The 21,649-nt window shown below is 48.7% G+C and overlaps 1 protein-coding gene across 3 annotated transcripts in view; it reads left to right on the top strand.

The window, feature by feature from the left end:
- LOC147677801 (ATP-binding cassette sub-family C member 12-like) overlaps positions 1-21,649 on the top strand; it is a 954,180-nt gene that overhangs the window by 335,858 nt on the left and 596,673 nt on the right. For all 3 annotated transcript variants that reach the window (XM_086945451.1, XM_086945452.1, XM_086945453.1), the window contains exon 8: positions 8,820-8,967. In XM_086945451.1, the coding sequence (XP_086801577.1) occupies positions 8,820-8,967 (148 nt within the window). The remainder of the gene's footprint in view (positions 1-8,819; positions 8,968-21,649) is intronic.

Genomic DNA, 21,649 nt, shown 5'->3' with positions numbered 1-21,649 from the left:
TCACTAAAAAGCGGGCGATTTAACACCTCCCAGAAACTCCTTGAATCCTTCAGAGCGCTTGCTCTTTCAAGGTCATCCCAAGCCTGCTATCTCAATTCGTCTTTTCTCTGTTCAATAACCTTTTTATAAGTTTGCCTGGCTGTTTTTATCGCGTCCCTATCTTGAGGAACTACATGTAGCGTCTTCTTCAATCTAGTTTGAGCTGCAGAACACTCAGCATTAAACCACCTTATTACTGGGTAACTACCTTTTCTTCCTTGTTTAATCATATTCCTGGCCACATCCTCACAAATAGTTTCGAAACTCTGTTTTATTGCATATGGCTGTGATGTTTCATTTAAACAGGTCATCACTTGCATTAAATTAGTTTTGATAATAGACTCCTCAAAGACCTCAGGATTCATCTTTTCCCATTTTATCCTTATTTTCTCGTTATGGTTATATTTCATTCGTCAATCAAAAGTCTTGCCCTTTCGCACCACAGTTTGTAAGAAAACAATGAGAGGGTTATGGTCGCTGGCTGGGTTTGGTTCAACCGCAAAATCATCAACGATGTGTGAATATCTCCTAGAGATCAACATAAAATCATCTATATATATATTTGGTAGAGGGCAGTGGCTCGTGTGAGTCCCCTCCATAGGCTGATTTTGACCTCAGGGTCACCATCACCGGGCACCCCTTCACCCAGGTCCCGGCAGTATTAAAGAGGGGGAAGAGGGCTTGTGGCCCCACATCCCCGTACTGTTTTTAGCCCTGGGGACCCCATCCCCCCGGGCCTGGCCATGCATGCAGAGGGTAGGAGGGTGCATGGCCCCCACTTGAGCCAATATTGACCCTGATTTTGCGGTTTTGAGATGCACTAAATAATTGCAAAACTAGCTAACTAGTGCGATGACTGCAAAATTAATCTTTTTGTGTCGCAAAATAAAGGTCTCCAGCAGACAGACAAAAAAGTTGACATTTTATTTGCTGTATATGCACTCGTCGTCACTACGCAGTGCTGCACAGCCTTAATAGCTGCCTGCTTCCTCAAAAGATGAGAAAATAAAAGTAGAGTTTTACTGGGAAAAATGCATAAGTTATGTTATGGTATTTTATTTTTATATAGCGCAAATTACCACTGGTCTCTAAGCGCTTAAAGAAGGAGCAGGGCACTGCATGACTGCCGGACGGAGGATTAAACAGATGTCAGTGTTTCTCTGAACAGGTGGGTTTTTAACAGCTTTCTAAAGGGGAGCAGGGCTGATTCCCTGCGCAAGGACTCTGGTAGGTCGTTCCAGATCCGTGGCAGGAAGACTGAGAACGCTCTGCCCCCTTTGGTCTTGATATTGTATCTAGAGGAGGCTAGTCTACATGCCTCTGTGGAACGCAGAGCCCGTCCTGGCACGTACTTTTGGACTCTGTCTTTTATATATTTTGGCGCATCTCCATGTAGGGCTTTATGGGCTATACACAAGCTCCTAAAGTGCACCCGCTGTTCAATAGGCAGCCAGTGCACTTTATGCAGTAGGGGGGTGGCTCTCATACGCCTAGGGAGGTTGAAAATTAACCTGGCTGCCTCATTTTGTACCACCTGCAGCCTACTCAATAGCCTCTGTGGGATGCCTAAGTAAAGGGCATTCCCATAGTCTAGCCGGGAAATGACCGTAGCTGATACAATTGATTGTAGGGCCGAAATGGAAAGGAGTGGAACAAGTTTCCGTAATTGCCTAAGTAGGCCCATACAGATACCCACCACTGCTGATACCTGGCTAGACAATGACAGGTCGGAATCGATCTTCAAGCCCAAGCTCTTTACTACTGGTACTGGGGTCGGTGCCACAACTAATTCTGATGGCCAGAACAGTTCACACCAAGGGCTATTTTGGGCTGGAACAATAAGCACCTCGGTTTTGTCTGGGTTAATTTTTAACAAATTGGCTGCCATCCAGTTAACCATGAACCTGAGAAGGTTTCTCACTGATTCTTGTGCCTGGCTGGTATGCTCGAGACCGACCAAGAGTTGGGTGTCGTCAGCGTAGTTAAAGACCTGGCACTCCCTGCCTGTGAGTGCCTCTACCAAGGGCTGCAGGTAGATGTTAAATAGGATTGGAGACAAGGCAGAGCCCTGTGGGACTCCACAAGTCAGGGAGCCCAAGGTCGACATCTGATCACCCATTTGAACTCTTTGGGTGCGGTTGGTCAGGAAAGATCTTAGCCACTGAAGTGCTTGCCCCTTTATGCTCAGATTCGACAGACGGCACAGCATGATGTCATAGCTGACCGTGTCGAATGCTGCTGACAGGTCTAATAGAATCAGAGCACTCGGATGTTTCTTATCGGCTCGGACTCTAAGCTCGTCGAGCACCGACACCATCACCAGCTCAGTGCTAATAAGTGTCCTGAAACCCGCTTGTCTAGAGTGGAGCAGATGATGGTGATCTAGATATTTTGCAAGGGATTTCAGGACATGTTGTTCCAGTATTTTAGCAAAAAAAGGGAGCTGTGAGATGGGCCTATAGTTTTTTAAGGCTGAGGCATCTGCCCCTGGCTTTTTCAAAAGGGGAGTGACCCTTGCTTCCTTCAACATTGCTGATAAATAACCTAGATCTAAAGACTCGTTAAGTAGTTCTAGGGCCTGCTTTTCCACTCCCGGCAGGGCCATTTGAAAGAGGCTCAGCGGGCAGGGGTCCATTCGCGAGCCTGACTTGATCTGTTTGGCCACTAAGATTAAAGTGGCCTGGTCAAGTTTTGGGAAGCTAGCCAACTGGCTACTCGGGCATAGAGGGGCGTGCTGGTCCAGGAGACTGGTGTCTACGGGATTTGTGGTGATTTCTAAGAAAATATCCCAAACTTTTTGAAGGAAAAACTCCTGGAAGCTGTCACAGGTTGGCAAGTCTCCCATGGTGTTTTTGTCCCCTTTTTGGCTCAGTTCCTTCAGTATTGCGAAGATCTCCTTTTGTTTGTTTCCCGCCAAGCTAATCCTAGCTTCATAGAATGCTGCCTTCTTACCTAGGATAGCTGATTTATATGTGCCAAGGAGAGTTTTATAGGTTATTAGATCTAGTGGGTCATACCTAAGTCTCCACCTCCTCTCAGTTTGGCGAAGGATTTGCTTTTTTGCCCTTAAGGACTCATAGTACCAAGGGGCTCCTTTCCCTTTATCTCTAACCCTTTCTTTCCGTTCAGGCGCCAAGAAATCAAAGGCCTGACATAATCGGGAAACCAGGGCTGCGCATTTGTGATCCAGGTTATCCTCACTTAGCACAGGGTCAGGGATAGAGTGGAGTTAGGCAATTAAGGAATCGGCCTCAACGTTCTTCCATAGCCTAACTTTCCTCCACAGAGGTGGTGTCCGCAAAAGTGGGCTATCCATGGGGACCCAGCATCTCATCAGCGAATGGTCCGACCAGGCACAAGGACTGATATCTGTTATCTGTGCCAGCAGTTTGGAAGACCAGATTAGGTCTAACGTATGCCCTTTAATATGGGTAGGTCCGTTTACTAATTGCACCATTTCCAAAGAGCTCATATTTGACTCAAATAAAGATTCCGCGGGTTCTCTATGCGACCAGTCCCAGTGATAGTTAAAGTCCCCCACTACTAGGAGGTGTTTATATCTGGAGCATAGATTGGACAAGAGTTCCAGAAAGCTCTCATTGAAGTCAGGGGTGGGTCTGGGGGCGATATGCTACTAACAGTATGAAACAAGATGATTCCAAAAAGATTTTTATTGCCAAGATGTCAGCACTGTCACAGTTATCCGCCAGTATTTTAGTAACTGTGAGACTCTTTTTGAACAAAACCACAACTCCCCCTCACCTGCAGTCTCCTGGTTTATTATGCCAGACCGCGTCATAGTCAGCAGGCAGCGCTGCCACCATGTCAGGGGTAGAAGTGTCCCCCAACCACGTCACCGTAAGTGCCAAGACATCGATGTTGCCCTCTTGTAGAAGGGAGAACACTTCGAGGTGGTGTTTCTGTAAGGAGCGTGTGTTAGGAACCGCTACATTCAGATCGTTTCTTATGGGGGCTTGGGGCTGCCCCGGGGCTCTCTGGCCCCTCTCCCCTACTCCCTCCAAGTGACTGTTCACCAACAGGGATTCCGCTTGCAGTTTTGCGCGGACACTATCCTCTAGCCCACAGCTATCTGGTTTAAGTGCCCATAAAATATCAGGTGCATACCTCAATGCCCGAGCAGGGGTTCTAGCCCCTAGTCCCGGCCGGTTCAGTAGCAACTGAAGTTAAGCTGTATTTCTCTTCAGCTGTTAAAATGTTCCAGGGATCCATCATCATGGAACACTGCTTAGAACCTTCAGTGGTGGTAGAAATAAATGCCGGAAGGCAATGAATTTTCTCCTTAAATAAAACGGTTTAATTACTTTTAGTGTTTCCTAGATTGTTACACGTCTTTTCGCTGCGCATGCTCACAATGAAGTACTTTAACTGAAAACTACGCATAATTGCTTACATTGCCAGGTGCACTGAGTGCCATGAATACAATTCCCTAAATACTGAGCATGCCGCCCCTGTCTACTCCCAAAGGAGGCCCAGCACACAGAACCACCATCGTCTCAAAATACTGCGCTGGAAAAGCAAGCATGGGGGGATTGCACGAGTGTAGGTGCGATTGTACTACTTGTGACACAATTACGTATTAATTCAATTAAAAATGTATTCTGTGATCAATAACAATCTTCAAAACACCAATGGCAACAGTAACGTTTACACCGACCAACTGTCAGGTTCAAAATGTCACTTTAGCCCTGGGAAAGCTTGGTGCCAAATGCACATGCACCGATATAAGTATGACCCCATGAAAATAAAAGCAAATCAGTTGTGTTTAACGTGGGGAGACTAGCAGCAACCCAGTTTCAATTCTAACATTCACTTCCCATCTGAATCATTTTCAGTAAGGAAAAGAATAGCATGTGAAGCTCTAAAGCTGCATTAACACTGTTCAATTAAGTGCCAATGAGAAGGTGAGTTGAAGTGTTGGTTAAATAATAGTTTTATATGGCATTGCGACCTACACACAGATCCTGCCATGTGCACATTTTCTATTTAGTGAAAAGGTAGTTAACACACATTGATACCATCTATGCACTGTACAGATAATATGTCCTACAGGCCCATCCGCTGTGCACACTCATCAGCTTGCACACACGTGAGACACATGCTTGAATCACACATGCGCCTGACACATATATGCCCCCTAAGATGCAGCTGAATCTCTATCTCTTTCTCTTTCACACATACACACACATAGACATTGTGGTGGGGCCGCTGAGTCCAATCATACAGGCATTCGTAGGCCTCCGAGTGAATGGGACCCCTAAAGTGTGGGAGCTACCCTGTGCTAAAGAGGCTGCAGGGGCCTGCATAACGCCACACTTAAGCATACAACAAAGCACCCATACTAGACAACAAGACACAGATGTCAAAGAACGCACAAGCACTACATACATACATACATACAAACGAACCAGACACATGTGCATACACACTTTACACGCCATCCAGAAGCATAACACAGACACTAAACATTCACACCACTGATGAACTGAACATGATACGCTCACACATATCAGACACAGACCAGCTCCCTGAAACACCCACTCAGGACACAGAGAAATGCATACATGCAGATACATTTATACAAACACCCCTAATATACACCAGACAGTAAATGCACAAACCAGCCAGACACACACACACACACACACACACACACACACACACACACACACACACACACACACACCCACACACACACCCACACACAGATCCACACACACACAGAGCCACACACACACACAGAGCCACACACACACACAGAGCCACACACACACACACACACACAAATGCACACACAGAACTGGGCATCTTTCAGTTTTCAGTTTATATATTTCTTTAAATGTGATATTTATTATTATAGAAATTACAAAGTTAGACCCTGAAGCCAGATTCATAAATACATGCAAAAATGCAATGTGGTTTAAGTAATTGAGTAGTCGCAGCACATATTTGTCAAATAATTAAGTTAATAATAACAAGCGGTAATACAGAAGGACCACGGCACATCTAGCCCTCTCTAGTACAACAGCAGAATGACATTACGTGAGTAATAATCATGTGAACAATACATCTCTAAAATAAAAACAGCACTTTTAAAATGTTTAAAGGTTGAATATAAAAATTTCTAAAGCCTAAAATCTAAAAGGCTCAAATGTCTAAAGCAAAATGACATAATGTTTACAGATCCTTTGCAATGTTTTAAACAAAGACAGGGCACAATGTCATGGAACGTTATTATGTAGAATGGGAGCACTAAAATGTTACTTGCACAGTAAATCAATATGAGGGCTAATTTCTGAAACGCATACTTGCAAATGATTCTCATTGGACAGAAACATAAGAAATGTAATGTAATACAAGGCCCTGTTCAAAGCTATGAATATAGCATAGAGGTTTAACTAAAAACCTTGTAATGTTTCAATAGCACATCCCAAGTGCTATTGTGCTTGAATTAACATAAGCTCCAGAATGTTACCACAAAGGAGAAGATAGCAAACAAATACTCTCAAACACTTCAAACATGCCTATTTCTAAGTGGAATCCTCTGCTAAAACAATTTACATTTATTTAAGTCTGAAAAGGAATGGTTTATAGTAAAACAAATTGCTGCAATAATGCTGCAGAATTTCCATTTGTGGGCAGCAACGTTTTAATTTTTGTGTTGTAAAATGTTCAAATTTATGCCTCAATATTCTGGGGTTCTGCCTGTGGACCCCATCCTTCAGGTCCGGCTCATGCTATGTCACAGGGAGCCAACCCCTGGGATATAGTGGTCAGGGAACCAGATGCAAAGATTGCTCTCGCCTACTTTAAGCAGCATTTTTAGCTGCTCCCTGGGGGTGGGAGCAATGCCGGCTCCCGCTGAAGGCGGGGAGCCAACAAGGGCCGTGGGGGCCTTGGGGCTTCCACTCAGCCCCCAAAGAAACTGTAGTGGGTACCTTGGGTAGGCACCAGGGCTCCTACCCTTTTTGGCTGGACCCCAGGAGATGGGGTCCTGGGGCCGAATTCAACCTGGGGAGGGGTGCCACGTGCCCCCTCCTCCATAAATATAGTACTGGTCCTTGGGGGATGGGGCATCTGGAGTCAAAATCTGCTTGGGGGGCTGCAATATGCCCCACTCCCCTCAAAAAATGCATCGTCCCTGGGGGATGTGGTCCATGGTGCTAATAGTAACCCAGGGAGGGAAGTCACATACCCTCATCCAAATTTTGATATTCAGCTGGGCCATGTGGAAAATTTGCCCTCGGAGGCTGACCATGTGCCCCCTCCCCTGAAATATGGTGCTGGGCCTGGGCAATGGGTTTCCCGGGGCCACAAGAGGCCCGGGGAGGTGGCCCATGCCCCCTACTCCTTAAAAGAACATCATGCCCCTAGGTATGTGGTTCCCGGTGCCAAAACCAACCTGGGCAGCTGGGTCATGTGTCCCCCTATTTCCCCCAAAAATGCACCTGTCCCCAGGAAGATAAGGTCCCCTTGCCTAGTGCTGACTGCAGGGCCCGGCCACAGGTCAGGCTCTCTGGCCTTACCCTGCCTCATACGGCCAGAGGCTGGCAGGTAAATGGTTGGATTAACATATGGTTATTAAATATAACTTTACGTTTAAAAAAAACCCCAGAAATTTACCCAAAAAAAACCAACGTTTACGGGAATGTTATAGTTGGGAAAAAGCATTTAAAACACCTTAGAAATTCACTAAAAAACATAAATTAAGGGATGTTATAGTTAAACTCAGATTTTGTACACACAACCCCATAGAAATCCAGCAGTTAATGCTATAGTTATTTCAAGTAAATATAACCAGTGCCCTAAGGTGATTATAACTAGTGCCCTCTACATGCACTGCTAATTACCCCACATAGTAGAGCAGTCATCACATCTTTTATGATATCATTAATAATATCACTGCAACATGCAGTGAAATTATTAATGAGAAAACTGTGCATGGGGCTGGGGCGCGAGTGATAGTTACATTAGGGCGCACATTTTCTTTAGATAACTATAGCTGCTACATTTCTATGGTTTAGCGTGTGTAACATGTGAACCTAACTATAACCTAACTAGGGAAACAATAGGAAATGTCTACAGGTATATATAGGATATAGGATGGATGTCATACTAAAAACTGGCCTGGTAGTAGTGCTTTCTATTTTTGCACTTTGTGGTACTTTCCCAAAAGTTCTCCTAACCTACGGTATATAAAAAAAATGGTGCTGTATCATGTCCGATATACTTTGTAAACTGTGCTTTAACCCCTTGGCCGCAGCAGTAATTCCGCCGCGGCGCTGGGGGGGGGGGGGGGGGGGGGGGGCCGCGCGGCGCTGCCGTGCTCATGACGGAACCACTCCGTCACGAGCCACGGGCGCGCTGTTCTTGTGACGGAGTGGTTCCGTCACGGCCCCTCCCGCTCAATAGAACGCGGAATTGATGCCGCGCAGGCGTGGCGGCCCGGGTCGTGACGGGACCATTCCGTCACCAGCACAGTGCTTCCGTGGCTGGTGACGGAGTGGTTCCGTCACCAGCACGCAAGGAGTTAAAATAGAGAGGTTGGTAGTATTTTTTCAAATGTGTATTGGGGTGGGTAATTCCCCTATGCCCTCCTGGAAAGGATCGAGCTAGATCCTTTACTCAATAGCTGGTTACAAATAAGGGCTGTTTGCATTCCTATTCCATCAAGTCGGCATCACGGATCACTTCAGTTTCAATTACATATGATAGGAACAAAAAACCGCAAGGAACTAACTACTGATTTCTTTTTGTTTCAGATGCTCATGGCCAAGCTTACTCTAGTGTTCCGAAGAAAAGCTATTGATGTGACTGATCGGCGTGTACGAACCATGAATGAAGTCTTAACCTGCATCAAATTAATTAAAATGTACGCTTGGGAAAAATCATTTGCAAAAACGGTCCAAGGTACGCAAAGTAATCGAGATTATAAGGGTCTCTATAGACCAACAAATCTTTAAAAATCGTGTCTCTCTACATGTTTTCAACTGCTGCAATTTGGTAATCATGTGGAGAAGTGTGGCTCAATGGTTAGAGCGGCAGACCCTGATACAGAGGTCTGTGCCGGGACCAGGGTTCAATTCCCGCCTCGGCGGGTCTTGGGCTCAATTTCCTCGGACCTGATAATTCTCGCCTAAATGCCTATTCTAATCATGGGTCCCACTCTGCAACTCTGGGAAATAGCTTGCTTAATCTCCACAACGGCCCCAGCAGCGCTAGGATGCCTGGCTTCACCTTGGGTGTTCCCAGGAGTGGGCATTTCACAGGAAAAAGCCATGAAGGGTTTCACAGCGGTATGCGTACAGCGCCAAGACACCTCAGGGTATAAGTACGCTATACAAGTACGAATTCATTTCATGTACAGATTTTGCTATTTTTAGGAACCTCCACACCAGTAAGCATAGATGAACTAGGAAAAATGTCTGAAGGTCCAGAACTGCCATACAGGTAGAAATGATCAACTTTGAGGAATGTGTGAAAGGACTGTTGTGCATTTACAACGTAGAATAAATGTTTTAACGCGCAGTCTTAGTGAAAAGTGCAATTAAAATATTATTTTACTATACATTTTCTTTCTCTACCAAGAAAGAAAAGAAAATGAGCTGATGCGCGTTGTGGAAGCAAATATATTGACATGAGAGGAGACTAATACACATTTTCTCTTGACTATAAAGCTCTGCAAGGACTTAGACAATGGTACATTCGCTCAGTTGTTTCTTTACAAGTCCATAAGGTCTGTTTCATGAGCACACTCTCTGCCTGTGCACAGGTTCGGAATGGAGCCATGAACCTATTATCCAAGGAATTGTGCTGTTGAAGCAGCGCAGGACTGGGGTTTGCACCATGCAAATCTTCGGTGCAAATTCAAGCTCAAAATGCACTCGAATGGATGGACCTTTGTCTCGAATTGAGGCTGAACATCAACTCATCAACAATACATTGATGAGTGAAGCACATTAGGCTTCACAGTAATGACATGAGAGGTAAGGTTGCAAACCTTTATGGTTTATTAGCAGATTAGCAAAGTTACAAATTAGTAATAAATCAGTAGTTATATATAATGCAAATCATCAGTCAGAATAATTCAAAGTGATTCAAATTAACAAATGCAGAGACAGGCTATTTAAAGTAGTCATAAGCAAACCTAACAAGCATCAGTTTCCCGTGAAGGGACATTCCCTATTACTAAGGTAAGAAACATGAAGTTGGGGGAAAATCAAGCATGAGGAGTCACCAAGAAAAACCTCTGAAGGCAGAACCAAATGAAGGTTCAGTCAGACAAATAAACAAGCATTTGCAATGCAATAGGTCTCGCATTTATGAGAATTTGAGCTATTGGCATTATAAATGACAAAGCATTTTTTTAGGTGTTTTTAAAACAGATAAATAAAAGGCATTGTCATTTACAATGTCAATAGCTTATTTCTTGCAAAGGCGAGGCCTATTGCATTGCAATGCGTACAAAAGCGTTAGGAGAGAGTGTCCTGCCTCTAACAGCAGGCAGGATAAAGCTATTTGAGAAAATAGTGCTCGGAGGCTGTAATTTAAGCCTACTGAGCAACATCACACGTAACAGGGGTTGTCGTCATGGGAGGTAACAAAATGAGACAAGGTGGTACTAAGGCGGGACTACTAAGCCTTTTGACCAATGAACAGCCCGAGTTTACAGCGGACAATGACACAAGGCAATGAGAAATGTGGGCGGAGAGTGGGCGGACCTTCAAGTCCCTACCTCAATACAGCATACCTCATAGAGCAGCGCATGCCCTGCCCAGGCTCGACCTAAAAACCATCTGAGTTTATGGAGCGCAACTGTGGAAGGTTTCAATGACTCATTGAGGAGAAAACCAAAGAAGTAGCGAAGTAAATCTGACAAAATTCAACATGGAGCAAAGAGATGCATGAAAATTATATGCAAAATAGTTGCAAAAATGATGGAGAGATGGGGGGGCACTATTGACGGTAATTGAGCTCCTGGGGTATACATAGGGCCACTGGAATTAAGTGATTGTGCAGCCACAACGATTTTCCCATCATTAGAGATTTGCTGCATAATCCATTATTTTTTTATATTATCTACATGTTAATACTCAGTGAAACACAGACACACTACAAGAGGTCCTCCAGCGGCAGTCAGAGCTTCATATGCAGTCAGAGGCTCCTCCTGGCACAGGGTGGGCACAACAGCATCGCGGGGGGGGGGTGCTTTAAGTGCTGCAAGTGTAACAAAGTGACAAGTGATTTGGGAGTTTTAGAAGCGGTTGATGAAAGAAAAGCTGTACCCACGCCACTGACAACCAGACATAAGAACCCGTTGGCTGCGAAGTACCGGCGGGTGCAGAGACTCAAGAAGTCAGTCTGGATGCAGCAACCTGTGCAGTCACCTCATGTGCAGCGGAATTGGCAACACGGCAAGGGCCAGTGGGGTTGTGCACCCCCAGGGATGGGGCTCTGAACCGGTGGACGAGAGACAGATTTAGAATGTGTGTGAGAGTGTGTGTGTGTGTGAGAGAGCGAGTGAGAGTGTGAGAGAGCGAGTGAGAGTGTGAGTGTGAGTGAGAGAGCGAGTGAGAGTGTGAGTGAGAGCGAGTGAGAGTGTGAGTGAGAGAACAAGTGAGAGTGTGAGTGAGAGAGCAAGTGAGAGTGTGAGTGAGAGAGCGAGTGAGTGTGAGTGAGAGAGCGAGTGAGAGTGTGAGTGAGAGAGTGTGGGTGAGAGAGAATGTGTGTGTGTGTGTGTGTGTGTGAGAGAGAGCGAGAGTGTGTGTGAGAGAGAGTGAGTGTGTGAGAGTGAGTGGGTGTGAGAGAGAGAGAATGTGTGTGTGCGAGAGAGAGTGTGTGTGTGAGTGGGTGAGAGAGCGAGAGCTTGTGCCAGAGAGAACCATGTGTGAGAGAATTAGTGTCAGAGTGTGACACAGTTTGGGAAAATAATTGTAACAGTGTTTGAGAGAAAGAATGTCGGTGTAAATGTGTACAAGAGAGGAAACATGTGCTCGAGTGAACTGTTCATTTCCTTAAGGGTATTTCTAAAACTTACTGTTGGAAGGAAGCCTGGATGCGAGAGCCAAGCTCGAGCTATTTAGGGAGGGGAGAGAAGTCCTGCTATTAGCGAGAGGGGTGCTCATGTGTGTCCGTAGGTAGTCTAGCATTCCTGTGCACCCTAGGAGCAGAGTGTCGGGATATAGACATTCAGAAAATAAAAACGCAAATAGCATACACGGACTGTGCCACAGGAGGAGGGCATGCATTCGCGCTGACAGCACATTGGATTATATGCACACAAAAAAAAGTACAATCCATAGGGGATCTCATTGTGATAGACAGTATGGTTTTAACAGCTCTCATAACACTGCATTATGTAACAGAAACAGATCACATGATATTACAATAAAAACAACACTGTATGACGTATTTGACACTTTTAGACAGCAGACATGAATCTCCCACTCAATGATCCAGGTTACACCCGCTCATGTTTATGATACCAAAATAACTCAATAGCGAAAGTGGTCGAGAAGCAACTGTTTCAGGGATGGTGACAGTGTCTGCTTATATGCATAGTGTCTCATGCTATGCGCTCACCGGGATTAAGTTGGATGTTTGCACGGACCCCTGGATCTGTCCCTACTGCCAGAAAGAGCTCGAACCCATGCTTGGTACTTAAACTTCCCCGCCTCCCCCCGCTAGAGCACGGTGCCTGGCTCCCGGGTATCGCCATGGTGAGCCCAGCTTAAGCAGGGGCAACTCAGTGGCAGGGCAGGCCTGAAGAACAACAGTGGCTCCCAGGCGGACCTTATCTGTGGATTTAAAGAAGAGGGGCAGTGCTGGCCTGAGCGGTACCGGAGCGCCTGAACCACCAAACACTGCCCGTAGGCTGGGCCCTCCCAGTCTCTTATCCGCCCCAGGTCTCTCGTGCCCCGCAGAGACCGCACAACCCACGCTGCCTACCTATATTTACCTCCTGCGGCGGGCGCTCTCCTCCCGCGAGCATAGCCGCAGATCCACAGCGAGGACCGGGTGGGCAGAAGTGACGCAGCAGAGCTGGCGCAGGCAGGCGGATTGTAAATAGTAGAGCTCGCCCTGAGCAGTGCTGTTGTTAAGGCGAGGGCGGCGGCGGGGGAGGATACACCCAAGCAGCCCGATCTCAAATAAATCTTCTAAATTACTGTGTTACAACACCTCCCATTTAGTGGCTCTATCCAGATAAGGCATTAAGCACAGTTGCTATAAACAAAATAATATTCACATCTTAAATTAAATTCCCTTTGTGATATATTCAGGTCACAAGACCTAAAGAAAATAGTGAGGTGACTCTCATATGCAATTTGCAAATGACATAAAAACGAAGTCGCGTCACAAAAAAACAATGCAATGCTCTTTATAATAATAGCCGCGAAAGTGAAAGCAGTAACCTGATCCAAAACAGATGGCAGGCTGAGCGCGCTGCCTGGACCTGGAGAATAGGGTTCGAGGCTCGGCGTGGGCTGCATTATTTAATTAATAAAAAATTAACAGCGAGTTCGGAGTCGGGGTGGGGAGAGACAAATTAAAAAAATAATACACATGGAGGGGGGAGACGGATACAATTAAAAAAACAGGGTTGAAACAGACAAATGTAGCATCTGAAACAAAGCTCAACAAACGGTGTGAGGAGGTGGCTCCACAAATAACGCTGCTGACTTTGGAGCAGGGAAACAGGGTTCGAGCCTCAGTGAGGGCTTCATTATTCAAGCAGTGATTTAATTATGAATACATTTAATGTAAATAATTAAACAGGGTCCAGTAAGTGCAGGAAGCTGCCAGAGGTGGAAAAGCCAGCAGCAAAGAAAACAAGCCGTGAGCGTGCACTCTCCCGAACTTCCGGTCTCGGGATGTGCACGCTCACGGCAGTCGGGGCGGGACTTCCGTCTTTTGGAGAAGCCCACTCTCACAAAGTGGATGGCAGCAGAAGTCAGGAGAGGCGGCTGAGGCGGTAAGTGGGGCTTGGGGGGCTTGGCACCTGTGTGTCAGCGTGTGTGTATGCAGTGTGTGTGTGTGCGCGTGCGTGTATGCAGTGTGTGTGCGCGTGTGACTGGAAAGGCATGGCTGACCCTGGCAATCGGCTTCTGGAGATGTGCACGGCTCCGGGGGGCGGGGCATGCGCGTCCACGCTGTGAAATCGCCGCGCGTGCCCCTGTCTACGTCCCTTGAGAGCCGACTTAATCACAATAGGTCTCCAGCGAGACCTAAAAATTGATTTGCTCAGGAGTCTTACTGTTTGAGCAGGAACAACATATGAAATCTGATCTAGGGACAGTGGGAAGGAGTATCTAATCTAACTAGCTTAGAAATGAGAAGTTAAACCATACAGTATTCTACAATCTGCAATACTTACCACAGTTCACAGGAAGTGGGTACCAATCAGAAACACTTACATGAACATGAAAGGGAGCTTCCCCAAGGAATGGCGAATCAAATAAATGAAAATCTACCAATCAGAAACAACCTTTTGCCATGAAATATTTTTCATCTTTTGTACATGGCATCGCACAATGGAAGTTTTAGCTCATGGCATTAGGAAGATACCTCAAACAAAATGGTACATCCCAGTCAGCACGTTCCCAGCACTGGTGTAGAAGAAACTATTCAGCTGTTCAGTGACACTTGAAGAGATAAATAATTCTTGTCGAAACCAAAAGTATTTGCAATACTTTAATTAATTTGAGCTACCACTGCCGAGGCCCAGAAACAAGAGAAAGACTGGGAGAACACAGCAGCCAAATAATCAATTTTCAGTGTTAGCACGAGTGATTCAAACTCATGCCTAAATGAATTATGGCTACGTTCATGTAAACCTTTTAGGGGTTATCATATTAGAGTCCCACCCAGCTCTGGGTGGGGACTCTGGCAAGGGTTTATGGGGAGGCAGCGCTGCTCCTGAATCTCGCCCAGCACTTTTGCATCATTTTGGTGGTGACCCTGCTTTACAGGGGCCACCATAAAGCCAAAACGAGGGTTTTTCAATCCAAAATGTGGGCAAAACTGACAAGACCCGCAGGACATTATGGGGCACTCATAATGTCCTGTGTTTATCCATTGTTGAACAGAGGCTCCTCCGCTGCTTCGGGGTTAGCCATGTTGTGGTTTCTTTTCGACACCCTTGCACAACGCTCCATTTTCTCAGGGTGCCCGTCCCACTCGGGCAGCCCGCATTCATGATTGCTCTTTGAAGGGCAGCTCAGGGAGCCCACCCCCGCTGTTCCTGCAGGCTCCCCAGGTGACTAGCACTCTGGTGTGCCACCGCAGGAGCTGGCAGCAGCATTCTGGCCTACCCACTTCTGCTGGTAGGTGCATAGCTGGTGGGTGGTTCTCCCGCTCCCCCAGATATGGACACAGGGGTAGTGTGGTGGCACCCCCCCCCCAACATTCTGGATCGAGGCCCAGGGATGGGGTACTTGGCCCCTCTTCTCTTCGCATGGGAGTGCTGTAGTGCACCTTCTTTCACGATTCATCTGGCACTTCTGGCCATCTCCTGCTTTTCGCAGGGAAAGTGTGATGGCACTTCCCTGCAGGCTTATTTCTTGGGGGCAGCTTCAGGCCCTGGCCCACCCCGGAGGCAGAAATTCAGCACAGCAATGAAACCCCACGCACTTTGCTGCTGAAACCAGATAAAAGTAGGTCAAAGGTCGCCAAACTTCACCAGGGCATATCTCAGGGCCTGTTGGGCTGATATGGACGGCCTTTGTCTTGTTGTGCTCCTGGTGGCGGGCCCTGGCCACCTGGAGCACTATCTTTAGGCCTCCTGGCCCCAAAAGGCGACAAACATTGCAGGGAGCTGGTTTCACTGCCTCCCTGTGCCAGCCTTTCATTTTGCTTTTCTTCTGGACTTCGCTCCTCCCTCTGCAGAAGCGCAGTCTTTCCCCCAACTGATCCTCATGGGGTGTACGGGGGCCAGTATCCCTGGTACTGGGGAAGTGCCCCACGGTCCTGGGGTCAATCAGAGGCAGAAGTCCCTAGTCCAGCGGACAGTTGGGGGGTTCCTCCTTCCATAGTATTAGCCTCCAGTCTCAGTGTTCAGCCGAAAATCTCATCCAACAGAGCTCTCCCCTTGGACAGGACCTTTTATGGGGGCGGGAGGTTCCAGCAGGGATGCACCTCTGGCCTATTGTGATGTGCTACACCATCTCTCTGTCTCTGTCCCAAACTCACTGCACAGCTTTCTGGGATACTGCCAAATGGTATCACTCAGGAGTCACTTGCCAAATGTGCTCTTGAGGTCTCAGCTCCACCCCCCCTCTAACATCGCTTCCAGGGCCTGCATCAACAAAATTTCAAAGGAGCCCTCCTGCTTTAGTTCTGAAGTTTCAGCTCCCTCCCTTTGTTGAGTGGGCAGGCCCTGTTCCTGGCACAGATTGACAGCTGACCAGTCCTGCCCACCCCTTTCTCTTCAGGAGCGTACCTAATCAAGGTTAATTGCTCCCTTTGTGGGGGAGGCCTTTGTTCCTGCTGCTGTAGGGAAAAGTTAATAACCCAGCCCAGCAGAATGACAACATGTCTAGGCTCTGAGCCTGAGCTGAGCCAGAGAAACATGACATTCCTGGATGACCCATAAGCTGAACAGTTATAACGTTGTTTTTTACAGGGTTTCTCTTCTCAGACAGGTCACACTGTACATTGGTATGCCTCTGGTGCCTGTAGACTCAAGGGAATAGGAGCTGTACTCTATGACAGTCTTCCCCATAGTGTATAATGGAGGGCAACTACAGACCAGACAGTAAAACAAAATGCCTTACCCTACACCAACTTTATAAGGCCTATCCCAGGTCAATACCGAGCCTTGCACAGTCCCTTCAACGCCAGGCTACCTGTACACAGTACTTGGGATGTGCACAACAGGAATTTACCACGTGCAGTCCTCCCATGTGTACACGCGTGTAACCAGCCAAGTGTCTCGTGGTCCAAGGCCAGAATTCTCCCCAGCAGCTCCGCCTTACAGCCGGACCGCTCCAGCACAGAGCCCTTCTCCCAGCAGGGTTTGAGCCGGCAGCCCGTCCCTGTGCCGCAGGTTCACCTTTGCCTGCAGTCCGTTACTTTCCAGTGGTATGTCCCCTTGTTTTGTCCGGAATTGCTTCCTCACTGTTTGCTCAATGTTTTCCTCCATTTGCTGTATTTACTGTGTTTTCTTTTTACCCGTGTTCTTGGTCATAACTTTTCCGCTACCCGCTGTCCCTGCGGCGCGCCCTGATTATTATTATTATTATTATTCCGAGTTTTGTATAGCGCCTGGTTACCAATAGGCATCCCAGCGCTTATCAGAACATAACACTGCTAATAGGAAACAGGGATTAAACGGAGAACAAAAAAGTTTTTAAAAGTTTACGGAACCTGAGAAGACTAGCTTCGGAGCGCAGTTGTAGGGGCAATGAGTTCCACAAGGAGGCCACATTAATTGAAAACCTTCTGCCACCGGTTCTTGCCTTTTTCACCCTGCCAACCTGAAGGAGATGTTGATGGTCAGAGCGAAGGGAACGAGAGGCCTTGTAGGGCTGGACCATCTCCTCCAGAATAGGTGGACCTACCCCGTGCAGAACTTTGTGGGCGATCCAGAGTGACTTGAATTTCACCCTGTCCCTCACAGGGAGCCAGTGCAGAGCCCTTAACGCCGGGCGGGCAGATTGACGCCTAGGGAGACCCGTCAAAAGCCTGGCAGCCGCGTTCTGCACTTGCTGCAGTCTGTTCAGGGTAGATTCGGGTGCGCCCGGGAATAGCGCATTGCTGAAATCCAGCCGCGAGATGATAAGTCCCTGGATGAGAAGCCTTCGAGTGGCCACTGGGAGCAAGGGCAGAATCTTCTGGGCTGAGCGGAGCAGGCCAAAGCACACGCCAGCAGTCTTTTTGGCGTGGGTTTTAAACAATAGGTCCTGCTCCAGCCATACCCCCAAGCTCTTGATCTCTTGCTTGGGGGGGGGCATCGGTCCCAGACAGTCTGGCCAGCTGCTGGGGGACAGAGATGGAGAGGAGTTCCCCAGCAGCATCAGTTCCGTTTTGGAGCCATTTAACTTTAGGGCTGAGCTGCACATCCACGTGTAGATCTTTTCAAGACACGTGTGCAGCCGGTCGGGATGGTGCGCCGACTGGGACAGGCCTACCACCAGCTGAGTATCATCAGCGTAACTGATGATTTTAATACCCAGCGGCCGTACCACATTCTCCAGGGGGGCCATGTAAACGTTGAATAAGGTAGGGCTCAATGAAGAGCCCTGTGGCACACCGCACTGGAGAGGGGTAGAGGATGATTTTTCCTGGCCTTCCCACACCTCAAATGTACGACCTTCCAGGAAGGAGGCGAACCATTTGAGGGCCAAACCCGTGACCCCCACCCCCGACAGCCGTTGGAGAAGCACCTGGTGGTCCACGGTGTCAAAAGCAGCGCTGAGGTCCAGGAGGATCACTGCCACTGATCCCCCCCGAATCCAGCATGCTCCTCGCATTCTCCACGACCGCCAGCAGGGCGGTGTCGGTCCCCTGACCGGGGCGAAAACCCGTTTGGGAGTCGCCAAGGAGGGAATTGGCTTCCAAGAAGTTGGAAAGACGGCTATTTACCAGCTTCTCAGCCACCTTACTGATACCCGGCAGCAAAGAGATAGGCCGAAAGTTGGCGAGGTCGGCGGGATCGAGGTTCAGCCCCACTCCCGCCTCCCTACCTCTGCTCCCGCCTACTCCCCTACTAAATGGCGACTGCTGCACGGTCGCGCCGCTTGCGCGCCTAAGGCAAGCCCACCTGCGCCCGTCCGTAACCCGACTGCGACCAGCGCCAGGAACCCTGGTTCTCCTAGACCTCACCGCTACGACTCAACCACCCTCCACGCACTCACCCCGGAAGACACGCCGACTTCACAAGATCCTCGCTGAACACCACCCATGGGCAGTTCTCATGCAGACCCTGCCGTAGATCCTCCACCATCTACAAAGTTTCCACAACCGCCGAAGGCCCGCCTGATGCATGCACCACCGAAACCCTGACTTGCATCCTTCTCAACATTCGCACCGACTTGCCGTAGAAATCTGGGACATGATCGTCACCCTCTCGCCCGACGTCGCCTTCTTCACTGAAAACTGGACCAACCCCACCTCCTGCCCCGACATTGCCAATGCCATCCCCGATGGCTACAAGATCCAGAGAAAGGGCCGCCCTCACCGCCCAGGAGGAGGACTCGCCATCGCACACAAGACCCCCCTCCGACTCTCCACCTCCAGCACGAGTGACCCCCACTCCAACACAGAACACCTCTACTTCCAGATCTAGACCAGCCCCAGGAATACACTAAATGGCACCCTCATCTACAGACCACCAGGACTTCGCACCCAGCTCGCAACTACCAGTGCCGAGCTTGCCGCACCCCACATCATCACCTCCATGGACTACAATCTACTAGGGGACCTGAACTTCCACCTCAATACCTGCAACGAACCAGACTCCATCACTCTCCTTGACAAACTCAACAACCTAGGCTTGAAGCAGCTTGTCAACACACCCACCCTCAGAGCGGGTCACACCCTCGACCCCATCTTCATGGGGGGAACAAACATCCGCTTCAGCCACACCACCCAGCCCCTCTGGATGGAAAACCTTTGCGTCCACTTCACCTTCAACATCACCACCACCACAACCAAGCCCGCCCTGCGCCCGTCACAATGGAACTGGAGCAAGGTCACAGAGGAACACCTCAACACCACCCTCCATCAAAACACCCCCGTCGACACAACCAACATAAACACCGCATCCAGGGAATTCCACCGCTGGGTCTCCTGCTGCACGAACAAGCTTGCACCTCTCTGCCTCCCCACCAAATAATCCCCTCTGAAGGCCGCCTGGTGCACCACAGAACTTTAAGAAGCCAGACGCTCCTGCAGACGCCTCGCGAAAACCTGGCAAAACCAGAAAACCACGGAAGCACTGAACAACCACAAGTGTGCCCTGAAGGAATACCACCAGCGCACAAGAGACACCAAATGAAACTTCATAAGAGAGAAAATCCAGACCAACATGACCAACGGCAAGGAACTGTTCAACATCATTCATCAGTTCGCAAAACCCACCTAGCAAAGCCACGGACGTCACACCTTCCCAGGAACTCTGTGACAAGCTATGCGCCTACTTTCATCGGAAGATCAAGGCCCTCTACGACAACTTCAGCGAACCAGTCCTGGACACCACCCCACTACCCACCGCCGCAGACAAGCCCACCATCACGTCCTGGGATCCCGCTACCTTCAAACTCATCACCGCGACCATGAAGAAAACACACTCAGGAACACCAACGAACCCCTGCCCACCGCAAATATTCCACAGGGCCGCTGCCGTCATTGCACCCGAACTAGGACATACCATCAATGCCTCCCTCAGATCCGGCATCTGCCCAGACGACTGGAAACGGGCGGAGGTGAAACCCCTCCTCAAGAAACCAACAGTCAACCCAGCGGACCTGAAAAACTACCGGCCCATCTCTCTCCTCCACTTTGAGGCCAAAGTCACAGAGAGACTCGTAAACACCCAGCTGACTGCCTTCATCGAAGAGAACTCCATCCTAGACGCCTCCCAGTCTGGATTCCGCAGGAACCACAGCACTGAGACTACCCTCCTTGCCGCCACTTACGACATAAGCATGCTACTGGACCAGGGACACACCTCAACCCTCATCCTTCTAGACTTCTCTGCAGCCTTCAACACTGTCTCACATTGCACGCTCGCAGCCAGACTTCACGACGCAGGTATACAAGGAGCCGCCCTCGACTGGATCCAATCCTTCCTCTCCGGAAGAACCCAGAGGATTCGACTCCCTCCCTTCCTCTCCTAAACCACGGAAATCGACTGCAAGGTACCCCAGGGAGCATCACTCAGTCCAACGCTCTTCAACATCTACATGGCCCCCCTCGCCAGACAGCATGCGCTCAGCATCGTATCCTATGCCGACGACACACAGCTCCTCCTCTCACTCATGAAGAATCCTGAAGACACCAGACTCTGCTTTCAGGAAGGAATGAAGAACGTGGCAGCCTGGATGACAGACAGCTGCCTGGAGCCCAACTCAGAGAAGACAGAGGTCCTCATCCTCTGACCCTGCACCGCTGCCTGGAACAACACCTGGTGGCCCTCCGCCCTTGGGAGCTCACCCACCCCTACAGACCACGCTCGGAACCTCGGCTTCATCCTCGACTCCTCCCTCTCCATGAACCGCCAGATCAGCGCCGTAGCTTCCAATAGTTTCAACTGCCTTCTCATCCTCTGTAAGACCTTCAAATGGATCCCCCCTGACTGCAGAAGGACCGTCACTCACGCACTCATAACCAGCAGACTGGACTACGGCAACACCCTCTATGCCAGAATCAACAGAACTCTTCTGCAAAAACTCCAAACCATACAGAATGCCACAGCCAGACGCGTCCTCGGGACTCCGCGCCACGAGCACATGACCCAAAACCTACGCAGCCTTCCCTAGCTGCCCGTCGAGAAGGGGCTCACCTTCAAACTCCTCATCCACGCCTACAAAGCTCTCAATAACCTCGGACCCAAATACCACAATGAGAGAGTATTCTTCCATGTACCCAGGAG

This window comes from Lissotriton vulgaris, chromosome 12, assembly GCF_964263255.1.
Source record: "Lissotriton vulgaris chromosome 12, aLisVul1.2, whole genome shotgun sequence".
In the NCBI taxonomy this organism is placed as follows: domain Eukaryota; kingdom Metazoa; phylum Chordata; class Amphibia; order Caudata; family Salamandridae; genus Lissotriton; species Lissotriton vulgaris.
This window is presented reverse-complemented; position numbering and strand designations above follow the sequence as displayed.